The sequence below is a fragment of the Dromiciops gliroides genome, chromosome 2 (assembly GCF_019393635.1).
Source record: "Dromiciops gliroides isolate mDroGli1 chromosome 2, mDroGli1.pri, whole genome shotgun sequence".
NCBI classification, from domain to species: Eukaryota; Metazoa; Chordata; class Mammalia; order Microbiotheria; family Microbiotheriidae; genus Dromiciops; species Dromiciops gliroides.
The window spans coordinates 356233752-356248920 of NC_057862.1; the positions used below are offsets into that span (position 1 = coordinate 356233752).

The following is a 15169-nucleotide window of genomic DNA, read 5'->3' on the forward strand; positions in this document are numbered from 1 at the left end:
AAAATCGATGTTACAATTTGTTTTTACATGTAAGGTGGGGAAAATTCTAAATAAATAAATAAATGAGAATGAAAGACCAACAAAAAGGCTCAAATGAGATCATGTATGTGAACCGCTGTGTAAATATCAATGGTTACTATTCAGAGACTCAAAGAGTGTCAGACCTAGCCCCAAAGACCTAATTCAGCATTCATTCCATTTGTAGAAGAAGAAATTGGGGTCTAGAGAGGGAAAGAGAAGTGAGCAGGGTCACAGCGAGTCAGGGCCAGGCCTGCACTCCTCACACCCCACATTCTGGTGAACCACCCAACATCACTCTCTCCCACATGACACACACAGGCAGACGGGGGCAATTACCATCAGCCTGTACTTCCCAGCAGCCTATGTAAAATAATTGGAGATTAAATCATGGATTTTAGTCAATGTTTGCCTTCAGTCTGGCTAATTGGGTTTTTTGGCTTCTTGGCACTTGGCCATTCCTAACGCCTTTAGAGCTATCTCACTATTTCTGAATGCTGCAACCTGCCCCGTCTGGGCCGCTGTGCAGGCACTGCAATTTGAGTCCATCTCAAAATTCCTGGGATGGGTATTCAGACAAAAATCTGTGTATAACTTAGGGTCGTGACTTAGGATCCAGTGCTAAAAGGGCCTTCCAAGGCCACTTAATTCAACCTCTTCCTTTTACATAGAGACTTGCCTGAGGTCACACACATAGTAAAATATTAGGGGCAGGAACTGAACCCAGGTCCTCTGACTGGATAACTAGTTCCCTTTCAGATGAACCACACTGCTTCTCCCACCTGTGCTGCTGGGACTGTGGCATCAGTAAGGCTGGGGGTCTACAGCCTCCAGGATGGGCTACTCTTCCTCCATGCTGATCTAGACTTCCTCCCAATAGGTCTGCTCCAGGGCCAGAGGCAGAACGGAGCGGGGGATAGTTAATTACCATAATAGAGAGACAGGCCACTGGAAGGACCAGTTGCCCCATATCTCTTTTTTTTTTTTTTTAGTGAGGCAATTGGGGTTAAGTGACTTGCCCAGAGTCACACAGCTAGTAAGTGTTAAGTGTCTGAGGCTGGATTTGAACTCAGGTACTCCTGACTCCTGGGCCCGTGTTCTATCCACTGCGCCACCTAGCCGCCCCCCCATATCTCTTATTGGATCAGAGGACCATAGAGCTACAGCTGGAAGCAGCCTTAGGAGTCATCAAGTTATAAGAGCATAGAACTAGACCTGGAAAGGACCTCAGAGCCCATCTAACCAATCCCTTATTTTTACAGATGAGGAAATGGAGGCCCAGAGGGGAAGTCATGCAGATAAGTGGCAGAGTTAGGATTGGAGCCCAGCTCCTCTGACATCTAATCCAATTCTCTTTCTAATGGGCCACACAGTCTAACCAGGGACCTAGTCAAGAGGCTCTGATAAAACAAACACACCCTCCCTCCCCCAAACCCAAAATGACTTACTTTCAGAGCATCCAGGATTCTGCCATCATAGTCAATCACTACTGTGTCTCCTTGCTCCCCTTTTAGGCCAGGTGGACCCTGAGAAAAGAGAAGCCCACATTTCAGAGGCCCGCGGACCATGACCCCGACCTGTGGCTCCTTCTCAGCCCTGCAGTTTTCTAATGCATGTACCTGGCCCCACACTCTCCATTGCCAATGCTGAGTTTAACTTTTTTCCAAATCTGAGAAAGAAGGCTACTTGTTTATTTCTTAAGGCAAATACATCAATAGGCTATTCAAGTCTCCTATTAACTTTTTGTAGGCCAGCAGTTCTCAAAGAATGCTTTAGGGATGTTTGAATACCCTTGAGATCCTTTTGAGGTAGCCTGTGAAGTGTAAAGCTATTTTCATAACTATACCAGGAAGTTTCATTTCTTTTTTTTTTAAATTTTTGTTTTTGTTTGTTTTTATTTGTTTGTTTTTTGCAGGGCAAAGAGGGTTAAGTGACTTGCCAGGGTCATACCACTAGTAAATGTCAAGTGTCTGAGGCCAAATTTGAACTTAGGTACTCCTGAATCCAAGGCCAGTGCTTTATCCACTATGCCACCTAGCTGCTCCCAGAAATTTCATTTCTAACAAGTAAGATCTAAAACTCACATGTAGAAAAGCTCTTTGTGGGAGGGTCCTCAATATATATATATATGTATATATATGTGTATATATATATATATATGTATATATATATATTTTTTTTGCAGGGCAATGAGGGTTATGTGACTTGCTCAGGGTCACACAGCTAGTAAGTGTCAAGTAGTATCTGAGGCCAGATTTGAACTCAGGTCTTCCTGAATCCAGAGCTGGTGCTTTATCCACTGCGCCACCTAGCTGTCCTCCTCAATTTTTAAGAATGTAAAGGGATCCTGACACCAAAAAGTCTGGCCTAGACCAATATCCTCTCTCCTAGTTCTCAGGTCAGAGATCTCTTTGGCCATCAACCATTCTTAGGATTTCAACCTAGGCCTGAGAGCCAAGGGACTATCAGAACCAACTTGTTGGCCACTATCCCACTGTAACGCCATCCCCAACCCTCCCTTCCCAGCCCTCAAACTTAGGGAGAAGACCATGTTCCCCTTGCTGGGGGCTGGAGTTCTCTGTTGGAAGAGTTTCATTCTCCCTTCCATCTTCCCAAAGGCTAATCCCACAAGCTCCTTTAGTCACTTGTAGAGGTCCATCCCAACAGCCTGGTATGCCCAACTCAAGAGGCTTAGTCCTGTTGGCTCATCCCCTGAAGCAAAAATGGACAGGTCACCATAATGTGTCTGCGTACCCTGGGCCCAAGGAAGCCATCAGATCCTCTCTCACCAGGCTCCCCCTGGGGAAAGAGAAATTCTGATGATTAGTTCTTCTTGGCTCCAAACCCTGGAGAGCCTTCACCTTATCTTGTTCCAATGAGGCATTTACCACATTTCCCAGATACCAAGTCCAAACCAAGCTGATTTCTCTGCCCTCCACCCCAACCCATGTTTCCAGGTTCCCTTTATGTGTTTTCTTCCCCATTAGAAGGTAAGATCCTTGGGGTCAAAGACTTGCTTGCTTGTTTGTTTGTATGTATAATTCCATTGATAAGAACAGAGTTTAGTAAACAGTAAACACTTAATAAATATTCCTTCCTCCCTCCTGCCCTCCCTCTTTCCTTCCCTCTTTCCTCCCTCCCTTTCTCTCTCCTTCTCTTTTCTTTCTTCCTTCCTTCCTATCATCTATCTATGTCTAGTTATGCCATCTGATCTCCATTCCCTGCCCCTTCACCTCTCTTTCGCTTCCTTCTCTTCCTTTTCCCTCTTCTCCTCCCTCTCCCCATTGTCTTTCTACTTCTTCACTCCTTTCCCCTTTCTCTCTCTTCTGTTCTCTCCATTTCCCCCTCGCCTGCTCCTTCTCCCCTTCCCCTGGTCTCCCCAAGTTCCTAGATATACATAAGAAAAGTAGAGGCTATTGTTGAGCCTTCCATTGACTCAGAAACAGACATTAGCCCAACTGGGAAGGTCACACACATGAAAAGTGTGGATCAGAAATTACCTTGGCTCCTGGTGATCCATCAGTTCCATTATTTCCTTGAGGCCCTGGGCTCCCTTCCTCTCCCTGGAAAGTAGAAGATACAGAATGATCCTGGCTTTCAGGTTAATCACCATCTCAGGATTCAGTGAAGGCCAACAAGTTTAAGTGACTTGCCCAAGGTCACACAGGGAGAACGTGGCAGAGCTAGGCCGAACCCTGCCAGAGAGTTTGGCCCGGTCTTTCTGTCTTTCCAGCAGTAAGCTATGCTAAACCAGAGCCATTGGCCATTATTGCCAGGTCTCAGCACACCAACAGCATTTATGAAATACTTGTTGAATAACTGGAATGAATGACCCAGCAGTAAGCCTATCACCATGTTATCTCATAGCCACTACCCAGAGCATGAGAGAAGGGGCTTTCTATCCTCTGAGCATATAATGACAAGTAGCCTGTTTGCATCAGGAACCTCAGCAGCCTCTATTGAAACCCTACTTCAATGTGAGAGTGGAGTACAGGTGAGCCAGGAACCACCCAGACAACGACAGGGAGAGGGAGGGCAGAAGCTCTGACAGGCACTACCATTCTCAGAGAGGCTCCATGTAGGGGTCTGGTGATGGGCTATGTGGGTTATTGTCCTAGGAAGAGCCTGGTGAAGGTGCCATAAACTCACCACTTGGTTGGCTGCGGGGGGATGAACTTTTTAGTTACAGGGACACAGAGAAACCATCTATCAAGGCACCGGAGGACTGTGATCTGTGGTGATGAAGGGAGCAACACCCCCTCTATACCTCACTGACAAAATCACAGATCCTTGAATAATAATAATAATAGCAAGCATTTATGTAGTGCTCTAAAGTTTACAAAACACTTTACACGTTATCTCACTATTATCTTCATTTTACATAAGAGAAAACTGAGGCAAACAGGATTAAATGACTAACCTAGGGTCATGTAGCTATTAAGAGCCTGAAACCAGATTTTTAAATTTTTTTTTTTTTTAGTGAGGCAATTGGGGTTAAGTGACTTGCCCAGGGTCACACAGCTAGTAAGTGTTAAGTGTCTGAGGCTGAATTTGAACTCAGGTACTCCTGACTCCAGGGCCAGTGCTCTATCCACTGCGCCACCTAGCCCAAGTGACTCATCCAGTGTTATATAGATAAATGTATGAGGCAGGATTTGAACTCAGGTCTTCCTGACTCCCAGTTCAACATTCTCACCACTGTACCATAGTTCTCCTTTTTTTAAAATAGACTTTAAGGTTTAAAATCATAGAAATAGAGCTAGAAGGAACCCAAGATATCATCTAGTCCAATACCCTCATTTTATAAATGAGGAAACCAGGATTCAGAATGGAAAAGAGACTTGCCCAGGGTCACACAGCTGGTGAGGCTGAGTGAAGGGCTCTCTGACTCCTCTGACTGCTGCTCTCTCCACTGTCCTTCCCGAGGGGATGTGTAAGCCATGAGGAGACGAGCTGAGACTGATGAGCCTTTGTCTGCCTCTCTGGTTCAGTTAGAGTCAAATGATATGGGATGATCATTTGTAAGGGCTGTAGTAAAGGTCATTCTTGCTCAGGTCCAGGTGAGACTAGACACCTCAAAGGTCACTTGCAATTCTGAAAATACTGTGAATTTTGCCCTTTCAGCACAGACATTCTTTGCTTCTCTCTGTTTGTTCACCTATTCGTTTATCATATATTTATGAATGTCTTGAACTATGTGCAAGGCAGGAGGATGCTCATCTGGAGGAGATATAGCATTTAAAGAAGATAAGGCTCCCCTCCTCCCCATGAGTTTATAGCATAGGAGATTATGGACTTTAATAGTAACAGGCTTTTTTTAAAGCCTAAAGTCTTTTTCTTTCTCTTTTTCTCTCACCCTTCCTCCCTCCTTCCTTTGTTTCTCCCTCCTTTTCTTCCTCCCTTCTTCCTTCCTTCAGGAAGATGTGGTAAAAAGTTTTAATAGTCGGTTAGCGATAATGGAGAGGCGCCAGTTTTTGAAGAACCACCCTTTCGGGGAGGAGACCGACGGCCGTGCATGGGCTACGCACGTCAGTCCGGCTGCTAAGCACTCCACTTCCGGGGTGCGAGCTTAAAAGGCAAGGAGAGAATGGAAGTGGGATCTCTTTCCTGCTCTCCTGGTCCGAGGACTGGCATGACACACAGACAGACGCTGACTGGAGTTGGATGTGGCCCGGCTGGCCGTTAGCAGCATGTGCTTGACTCGGCTCTCTCCCCCAAAGGTGGCCTTGGGCTTTTGGTGAGTTTTATACAGAATATAGACTAAGCTTAGACTTAAGACTATTTGTTTTGTATTTCCCTCTAATCAATATCACCTTGTAACTACCAAACAATAAAAGTTCTAACTAGAGACCAGAGGTTTCTTCCATTTACTAGTCTGGGAGATAAATTAAGGGAAAGGTTAAAGAGGGGAGATTAATGCTCTAGTATCCAATTTTAAATCTCACAAAGATAAGGGGAGGGCTGTATACATGACTAAATGAAGGGAGTGGTGCTCAGACACTAGGTTCTGAGTAATACCTTTCCTTTCTGTGGGAAGAGTGAGATAACTGGAGATGGGGCAGAGTTGTGCTCAGTTTTGAAGCATGACAGCAGGGCCATTATTGTGCCACACCAAGTCCCTCATAGCCTGGGGAAAAGGATGGTGAAAAGGGGAAATCTCCCAGTAGTTTCACTGGGAGAGAATTTTTCAGAATCCTAGGAGCTTAGAAAGAAAATGGGCAGAAGAAGGTAGATTTTTTTCAGGGAGGAGAGAAGTTATACCTTTGGCCCAATGGATCCCTGGAGTCCTGGTTGTCCTGGCAATCCATCATCTCCCTGAGGAAACATGAGTTTTAGTCCAGAGCCAGAGCCTGAGGCAACCCCCTTACCCCCCAACCAGTCTGTGATATTTCTATTTCCCAGGTGACCACTTTAAAGCAACTTCTCTGGTTCACTTTGAGACAAGGCTATGCACCAAGAGGATCCCTCAGAGGCCTTCCTATGAGTGCTGGGTTTGCTAATTCCAAGTAGAGGGAGAGGTCATTCTGGATAATGGGGTTAGCCTGTGACATTCGTTCCATGAATAATTATCAAACTTTGAATGATTAATGATTTTTATGCTATTATTGTCCCGTCATTCACTTGTGTCTGACTCTCTCTAAGACCCCATGGCACTGTCTAGGGGGTTTTCTTGGCAAAAATACTGGAGTGGTTTGCCATTTCCTTCTCCAGTATGTCACAATTTTACAGAAGAGGAACTGAGGCAAATAGGGGTTAAGTGTTTTGCCCCGGGTCACATAGCTAGCAAGTGTCCGAGGACAGATTTGAACTCAGATCTTCCTGACTTCAAGTCCAGTGCTCTATCCAACAGCACCATCTAGCTTCCCCAATGATTTTTATAGTATGTTACTAATACCCAACTTGACAAGTATCTCAAGTAGTCAGCCCCTACTTTATTATTATTCCCCTCATTATTATGGGTATTCTTAATATTATGGGTATTATTATTCCTACTTTATAGATCAGGAAATTGAGGTCCAGAGTGATATGGCAGTCATAAGATTAGGTATCTAGTAAGCAGGAGAGCCAAGACTAGAACCTAGACCCAGTCTCTAAATTGATCCCTCTTTTCACTCCTCTACTGTTTGATCTGTTGATCTAAACTCTGAGGCTTTAAGACTTTAGCTTTGCTCATATGCAAGAAAGGCCAGTTTGATGAAGAACAGGGAGTCTTTGAATCCTTCTCTCTCTGTCTCCCCACCCCACCCCCCAGGACAATGGCTTCTCTCTTAAAGTTTAGTTGGAAGGTAAGGGGCCTAGAGGGTCCCCTTTGGACTGATTTGATTCTCATGGGAGGGACTCCATGTGTTCTCATTCCCCTCTTCATCCTCCCTGCTGGGCAGATGGTGCCTAGAGGCCTTCTTCCTCCCCAAACCCAAATATTCCTTGGCTCCCTAGGAAGGAAGCAGAGGGGACATTGATGCTCTGAGATGAGCCCTTTGCTTACCTTTCTTCCTGGCATGCCAGGTTCACCCTTAGACAAAGATAACAGGAAAAGGGAGCAGTTAGGGATTGAAGCAGAATCATAATATTTTTATCCAATTAAAATATCTCAAATTCTGGTCCCCCTCCATCTCTTCTAACTTTATATCTTCTTCTATTCAAGTCCCCACTACTTCAGCCCAACTGGACAACTCACTGTCCCTCAAACATGACAAGAACTTTCCTGCCTCCCCATCTTTATTCCCCACATCCATGATGACAGGTACCCAAAGTCCAGTTGAAAGACTTCTAAAGCCATAGAAATGACTACTTTTCATTTGTGGGACAAAAAGACTTAAGTAATGAGTTTGTTTATTCATTCATCAAACGTGCTGAGCACCAATGATGTGCAAGTCCAGTTTAAAGACTTCTAAAGTCATAGAAATGAGTACCTTTCCTTTGTGGGACAAAAGCACTTAATTAATGAGTTCATTTATTCTTTCATTAAACTCATACTGATTATGTGCAAAGCCCTATGCTCAGAAATGAGGTTGCAACAAAGAGGAAGACATGAACCTTGCTCTCAGTGTGCTTTCAGTCTAGTATGGGGGATAAAACATGGCCACAAGAAGCCAAAATAGAAACGAGCTAAATTGATATGTAAGAGATACATGAACAAAGCACCACGACTCTTCAGAGAAGTGAGGGAAGACTCTTACCTTCAAGTAAACCTTCCTTCCCATTATTTGTGTTCTGTTTAAATCTCATCGAAAGAGTTTTAAACTGGAAAGGAGGGGAAGGGTAAAAGCTGCATTCATATATCTAGATGGCATAAAGCAGGAATTCTGAAAATTTTTTTTGTATCATGGATTCCTTTTGGCCATCTAGTGAAGGTTATAAACCACTTCCCATAATAATGTTTCTAAATGCATCAAATAAAATACCTATGATTACAAAGGAAACCAATGATATCAAAATATTAAAGGAGATTCATGGATCCCAGGTTAAGAACTCCTACCACAGAGAACCACAAGTAATATACAGGAAGAAATATAGCAATAGAGGGGCAGTTAGGTGGTGCAGTGGATAGAGCACAGGCCCTGGATTCAGGAGGACCTGAGTTCAAATCTGGCCTTTAACACAACACTTACTAGCTGTGTGACCCTGGGCAAGTCACTTAACCCCAATTGCCCTGCAAAAAAACCCAAAAAATAAAAAGAAAGAAAAGAAATATAGCAATAGAGATGCCCAGAAATTCACAGGAGATACAATCTAAGAAAAGAGTCCTTGTGCTCAACTATTTGTACATAAACATACAAACTATGGGTAACAAGCAAGGTCATCTAGGGATTCTAATGCAAGGAATCAAATTTGACTTCAGAAGTCTCACTTGGTGGATTAGGGTCTGTTATTAGAAATATATAGTTCTGCAGTTTATAATTTATTCCAAAGGAAGAGAAGAAACATGTTTATGTGAGGAAATCCAGGATCCAGATTGGGGGCGGGAAGCACAGTGGAGAATACTTGGTAGCAGATGAAAAGAGGAAAAAAATAGATGTCACAGAGATGTACCATAGACCACATGGGCCACAGGACCCAGATTTGGAGTCCAGAAATCAGGTCACAAGCCTGATCCAAGGCAGGATAATGTAGTGATGGGAGGCAACAATAATCTGGACATCAGCTGGAGCCTTCTTTTTGCCTCAAGAAGAGTGGTTAATAATTTTTTTTTTGTGGGGTAATGAGGGTTAAGTGACTTGCCCAGGGTCACACAGCTAGTAAGTGTCAAATGTCTGAAGCCTGATTTGAACTCAGGTCCTCCTGAATCCAGGGCCAGTGCTTTATCCTCTGTACCACCCAGCTGCCCCCGGGTTAATAAATTCTTGACCTGCATTAATGATAACTTCATGCTTCAAAAGATGGAGAAAGCAACAAAGGAAAATCCTATTCTTACCAAAAAAATTAAAAAATCTGACTCTTGCCAAAGCATGAAGATCTTTTTCTTTCTTTCTTCCTTCCTTCCTTCCTTCCTTCCTTCCTTCCTTCCTTCCTTCCTTCCTTCCTTTCTTTCTTTGCAGGGCAATGATGGTTAAGCGACTTGCCCAGGGTCACACACCTAGTAAGTGTCAAGTGTCTGAGGCTGGATTTGAACTCAGGTCCTCCTGAATCCAGGGCCAGTGCTCTATCCACTGCGCCACCTAGCTGCCCCAAGATCTTTTTATTAAAGAAGAAATGATGTGAATTGTGGAAGGGGCCCTTTGTTGCATCATAGAGTTTGTGACAGAGAAGGATAAGAGGTCTAGGAATTGTCTGATATTCAGTTTAGATTTGAGGAGAATAGATTTCAAAGGTTATAGGTAGGCTCTCAGGACCTAACATTCTAGGGGGAATTGACAGGGGAAGTCATCTCAGAAGGGGTAGATTTGGGCTTAAGAAATCAATTTCATAAGGATAAGGTGGGGGGGGAGTATATCTAAGGAACATTTTGTGTGAAAAATATTTGCAAGTTTTGGTGGATTGCAAGTTCCATAGGAGCCTGTTTGGTGTTCAAAACCCTTTATAACTTGGCCCCTTCTTACTTTTCCTGTCTTCCTACATCTTTTTTTTTTTTTTTTTTTTTTTTTTGCGGGGCAATGGGGGTTAAGTGACTTGCCTAAGGTCACACAGCTGGTAAGTGTCAAGTGTCTGAGGCTGGATTTGAACTCAGGTACTCCTGAATCCAGGGCCGGTGCTTTATCCACTGTGCCAGTCTTCCTACATCTTACTTAGCAAGCCAGTGACACCAGCCTCCTTGCTGCTCCTTGCGCAGGACTCTCGGCATTTTCACTGGCTCTCTCTCATTCCTGGAGCTCTCTCCCTCCTCATCGCCACCTCCTGGATTCCCTGGCTTTTCTCAATTTTCAATTGAAGTCTCACTTTCTACAAGGACCATTTTTCCCCAAAGTCCCTTGATGTTCATTCCTTCCCTCTGTGGGTTACCTCCTGGATACAATGGCATAGTCTACTGCGTGCTGTCTCTCCCATTGAACTATGAGCTTCTTGAGGTCAGGGACTGTTCTTGTTTGGTTTTGGCCTTTGTTTGTATCCCCAGCACTTTGCACAGTGCCTGGTACATATAAATGCACATTGGCTTGGCTTGAGCCAACAATGGTAGAAAACAATCAACTCCCCTCCTCCCCAAACTAGTGTAATCTTAGATGAATAGAGAAGCATGATATTCAGAGCACTGGAGGTGATTGCCCTCCTATATTGGGAACTGGTCGTGTCATGAACCATAGTATTGTGTTCTGCTCTGAGAGTCCTGTTTTAGGAAGGGCATCGGCACACCGCAGGCACCAGCTGGGTGAGGGACCTTGAGATCTCAGTGTGTGATATTTGGATCAGATAAAGGCCCTGGGGAGGTTTAGCACAGAGGAGAGAAGAGGTGGTACCGAATGGTTGCCTTCATGCATTTGAAGAACTTTCAAGTGGAAGAAGGATTGTTTGTGCTGTCTGACTCCCAAGGGGCAGAAGGGAAGCTGTGGGTAGAAATTACCCAGAGGCAGATTTGGTGTGATATAAGGAAAAACATCCTCAAAATCTGAGCTTTCCAAAAGCGGAACGGACTGCCTTGGGATTTCCTGGGCTCCCTTCCACCAGAGGGCTTGGCTCATTGGCCCAGAGCTAGGTGGGACCTTAGACGCCATCTGATCTCACCCCCACATTTTACACTTGAGAAAAATGAGGCTCAGGGAGAGGTTAAGTGATTTGCCCAAAGTCACCTGGGTCAACCAGAAATCATTTATTAAGTTCCTACTATGTGCTAGGAAGAGTGCGAGGTGTTGGGGATGCTGGCAGTATTTGGAGGGCAGGGGTTGTGTCTCCTCCATTCTTTGTCTCCCTCTCAGTGTCTAGCATTTGGCCTTATAATAATATTATTATTATTATTATAATTAGCATTCACATGGTGTACTTTGCAAATATCTCATTTTATCCTCACCTTGGGAAGTGGGTGTTATTATTATCCCCATTTTACAGATGAGGAAACTGAGGTATAGAACACTTAAGTTATTTACCCAGGGTCATACAACTAGTAAGTATCTGAGGCTAAATTTGAACTCAGGTGTTTGTGACTCTTGGTCCATTGCTTTATCCACTGCATCTATTTACTGGCTGCCTCTACATAGGACATGCTCAGTAATGAATGAATGAATGAATGAATGAATGAATGAACAAACTAATGAATGTCACTTTGTCTCAAGGGGGAAGAGTACTAATTTCCATAGTAAACGATGGCTTATTCAACTAAATTCAGATGCATGCAAATTGGAAGCAAATTGACTCAGGATGGAAATAGACATTTTCACCAAAGGTCAGTATTTCAAGGTAATTGAAAACCCTAAAATTTCAACCGAGGGGGTTTAGAGCAGAGAGTCCTTTGGCAACCTAGGAAAGTCTATGAAACCCTTCTCAGAGTTACATATATATGCATATATATGTATATATCCACATATACATATACATATACATGCATCTTTATATAAAATTCATAGTGGAAGGACTTGCTAAATTTTAGTTCAATGTTAGCGATAATAAAGACCTTTTCCACCATCCAAGTTCATGGTGCTGCCCCCTCCCCGAATCTATCCATGGAACCCTTGGTGGTCGATGGACTCCAGTTTAAGAACCCCTCATTTAGAAGGAAACCTGACTTTGGCTTGTTACAAGACTGACTAGTAGCTGATTTAGCTCTTACCTTGAGTCCTGGAGGTCCTTTTGGGCCCTGTCAGAAGAAAAGCAGCTATGATTTAGGTTAACTCCCACTAGGAAAACATTTTAGGGGGCAGGAGGAAGGGAGCATGTCGCAATGGGACTGTCAGTGCTGCAGTAGGCAGGAGGCACACATAGGTACTGCCAGAGACCCATTCAACAGGAGGGTAAAGTGGGGTCAGGAGGGTTGGGGTGGGCACTGCCAATGTTTCTGAGATAATGTCTAGTCCTGGGGTGGGGTTAGGGGGAAGAATTTTCTGACTATGGGAAATACAAGTAAAGATGAAAGGACCAGCATCTCATGGCCGTGGGCAGTTGTGAGGTCAGAGGTATGTAGGAGGATGCATGTGTGGGGTGTGGAGCTCAGGACAGTAGGGAGCAAGGCCTGTTTGAGAGGATGGTCTTCACGGTGGTGAGGTGGAAGTGGGGGGTCCATTGATACAAAGCACCAACATAGGTGTCCAGCCTGGGGAGAGGGTATGGGGGAAGTACTCCTGTCAGAGATTTGGGATGTTTTAGAAGGTCAGCTCCTGGGTACTGACCCATAGTCAACTGGTGGCATGTTTCAGGATATTCAGGGACCCATTCCTATGGAAGGTTCCAGCGGCCCTTGCTACCCAGTCACAGTCACACACGTCCATACCTACTCCCACGCACAGACAGCTTCCACATTCCACACAAAACATGCCTACCCAGCACCCTGTGACTGATATGGAAGGTACATCACACACCTCACCAATGTCCCTCATACTACAAGCAACTCCCTCCACTCCAACCATTGCAGCACACATGACCCACAAACACACACACACACGCAGGCCCTATGGACACACAGCTCACACATGCACTCAACATCGGACACACGCATGGGCAGACACCACACACACACCTCACATACATGCAGAGAGCCACAAACACCCCACTTGCACGCTCTTGCCCCCCTCCACTCCAGGATGCCTGGGCTGTAGGGCTGTTCCCTAGTCTGCTGAGTCCTATCTAAGACACCATGCACCATCTCTTGCTCTGGGCTTCAAGTCATATCACATGTGAAAAGCTATGGTGGATGTGGTCAATGCCCCCTGAAGTGTCAGCTTCTGGGTACTGACCATCATTCCTCCCGGTCCTGGCTCTCCTTTTAGACCCTGGGGAGACACAAAGTTTACAAAATATGTTAATCTACCAGTGTTACTGGTCCAGTGACAGTGTCAGGACAGAGCAGCTCCTTAGTTTCTATCGTCAGGACAGAAGTCACCAAGCTAGTCCCTCAAGGCTCCTTGTATTCAAGGAGGTGGGCCTTTGGGGGAGTCCTGCCTAACTTGCTGCAGAGGTCGGGGGTGCCAGAAGTACTCTCTAAGGCTGGAAAAGGCAAGTGGCACCCAGGGAGGACCAGAGACGCACTAGCAATAACTGGTGCCAGGACAATTCACACCATTGGGGGAGGAGCTGGTCCGGGAGGCAGCCACAAAGGGCAGCAGCTTTCTGGTCCCTTCCTACCTGAGTCTTGCTACTCAGGGGCTGGAAGGGCTGCTGATGCAGGTTCAGGGGTTGGGACCGAGATAAAATTAAGTTTGGGTTTCGGGATTGGGTTTAAGATTAGGGTTAAATTTTGGGATAAATTTCAGATTAGGAAAGGGCTGGGTTTAGGAACTGAATACAGGTTAGAACTAGGTTTCAGGTTAGGGTTGAGATTAAGAATGGAATTCTTGTTAGGTTTCAGTTTTTCTCTTACATCCAGGCCTTGCAGTCCTCGAGGACCATCTTTTCCTGTATCTCCAGGGGGCCCTCTGGCTCCAGGAGGACCTGGGGGCCCAGGTGGACCAGCAGCTCCATCATGACCTCGATCTCCCTGCAAGATATTCATGTCTTTCATTACACCTGTGTGGAGAGGCGGCACTGAGACAGCAGCATGGAGCACATGTGTTGGGTCCAGGTGGGAATATGGACATTCATTCATCCATCATCCAGCTGGGGCATACATCCCCCACTTTCCATGCTGGATGGGGCCTAGGAGTGCCTTTTAGGTTGATCTAGGAGAAGGAGAGGAAGCTTCCTTTCAAAGGAGACACAATGAGCAGGTGATGCAGGCCATTTTCTGAACCCTACCTCTGTGGATAAAGGCATCTTGGGGAAGAAGAGCCAATGGGCCTCTTTCTCTCAAACTTCCATGTTGAAATAAAGCCACTCACAACACAGCACAATTTCCCAGTGCGGACAGGAGCCCTTTGCCCAGGGAACCTGATGGGATCCTTAGAATCCCGAAGGACACTGAAGTGTTGGGACAAAAGGACTGGGAGCATGCAAGGGAGGCAGTAAGTAGGAAGGAAAAGTGAGGCTGAGAGGAGAGTATTCTGAGAGAGCTGCCAGCTTTATTGAAGGAATAAAAGGACTTTGGAGAACCAAGGAGATGTGGCTTGCTGTATAAAGTTAGCTAACGTTTAACCATGTGAATAGATCGTCAGATTATAGACTTAAAGCTAGGAGGGACCTCAGAGCCATATGATCCAACCATTTCATTATATAGATGAGGAAACTGGAGTCCAGACAGGTCCAGGGAAAATCATGATTTTCCTAAGGTCACGAAGGTAGTCAAAGAATCAGGATTTGAACTCAGGACCATTGATTCAAAGTCAGTCTTGTTTCTAGGTCCTCTAAAAGAAGCCTTATAAAAGAACCTCTTCTGCCCCTACCATTCTGATGGTTCCCTGGGGGGCAGCAACACCGTTAGACATTGTATCTGCTTTGTCTGAGGAAGGCAAGACTGTTGGTCCCCTCTGCCTTCTGAGAGTTTGAGGCTAGGCAATGAGGCATTTCCTGGGAGGACATTTTGATTAAGAGCTGATGGGGAAACACAGATACTTCCCAACATAGAGTCCTGGCAGGTGTCTGTCTCTAGTTTGCAGATGAGTGTGACATCCGGGGGTTTAAAAGCAGGCCAACAAGA

General features: G+C 45.1%; 1 protein-coding gene across 6 annotated transcripts in view; it reads right to left on the bottom strand.

Moving 5' to 3' along the window:
- Positions 1-15169, bottom strand: part of COL23A1 (collagen type XXIII alpha 1 chain) — a 494698-nt gene that overhangs the window by 19839 nt on the left and 459690 nt on the right. For all 6 annotated transcript variants that reach the window (XM_043985184.1, XM_043985181.1, XM_043985185.1 and 3 more), the window contains 8 exons: positions 13958-14074; positions 13335-13370; positions 12215-12241; positions 7505-7531; positions 6280-6333; positions 3519-3581; positions 2773-2817; positions 1467-1544 (listed from right to left, as the gene is read on the bottom strand). In XM_043985184.1, the coding sequence (XP_043841119.1) occupies positions 1467-1544; positions 2773-2817; positions 3519-3581; positions 6280-6333; positions 7505-7531; positions 12215-12241; positions 13335-13370; positions 13958-14074 (447 nt within the window). The remainder of the gene's footprint in view (positions 1-1466; positions 1545-2772; positions 2818-3518; positions 3582-6279; positions 6334-7504; positions 7532-12214; positions 12242-13334; positions 13371-13957; positions 14075-15169) is intronic.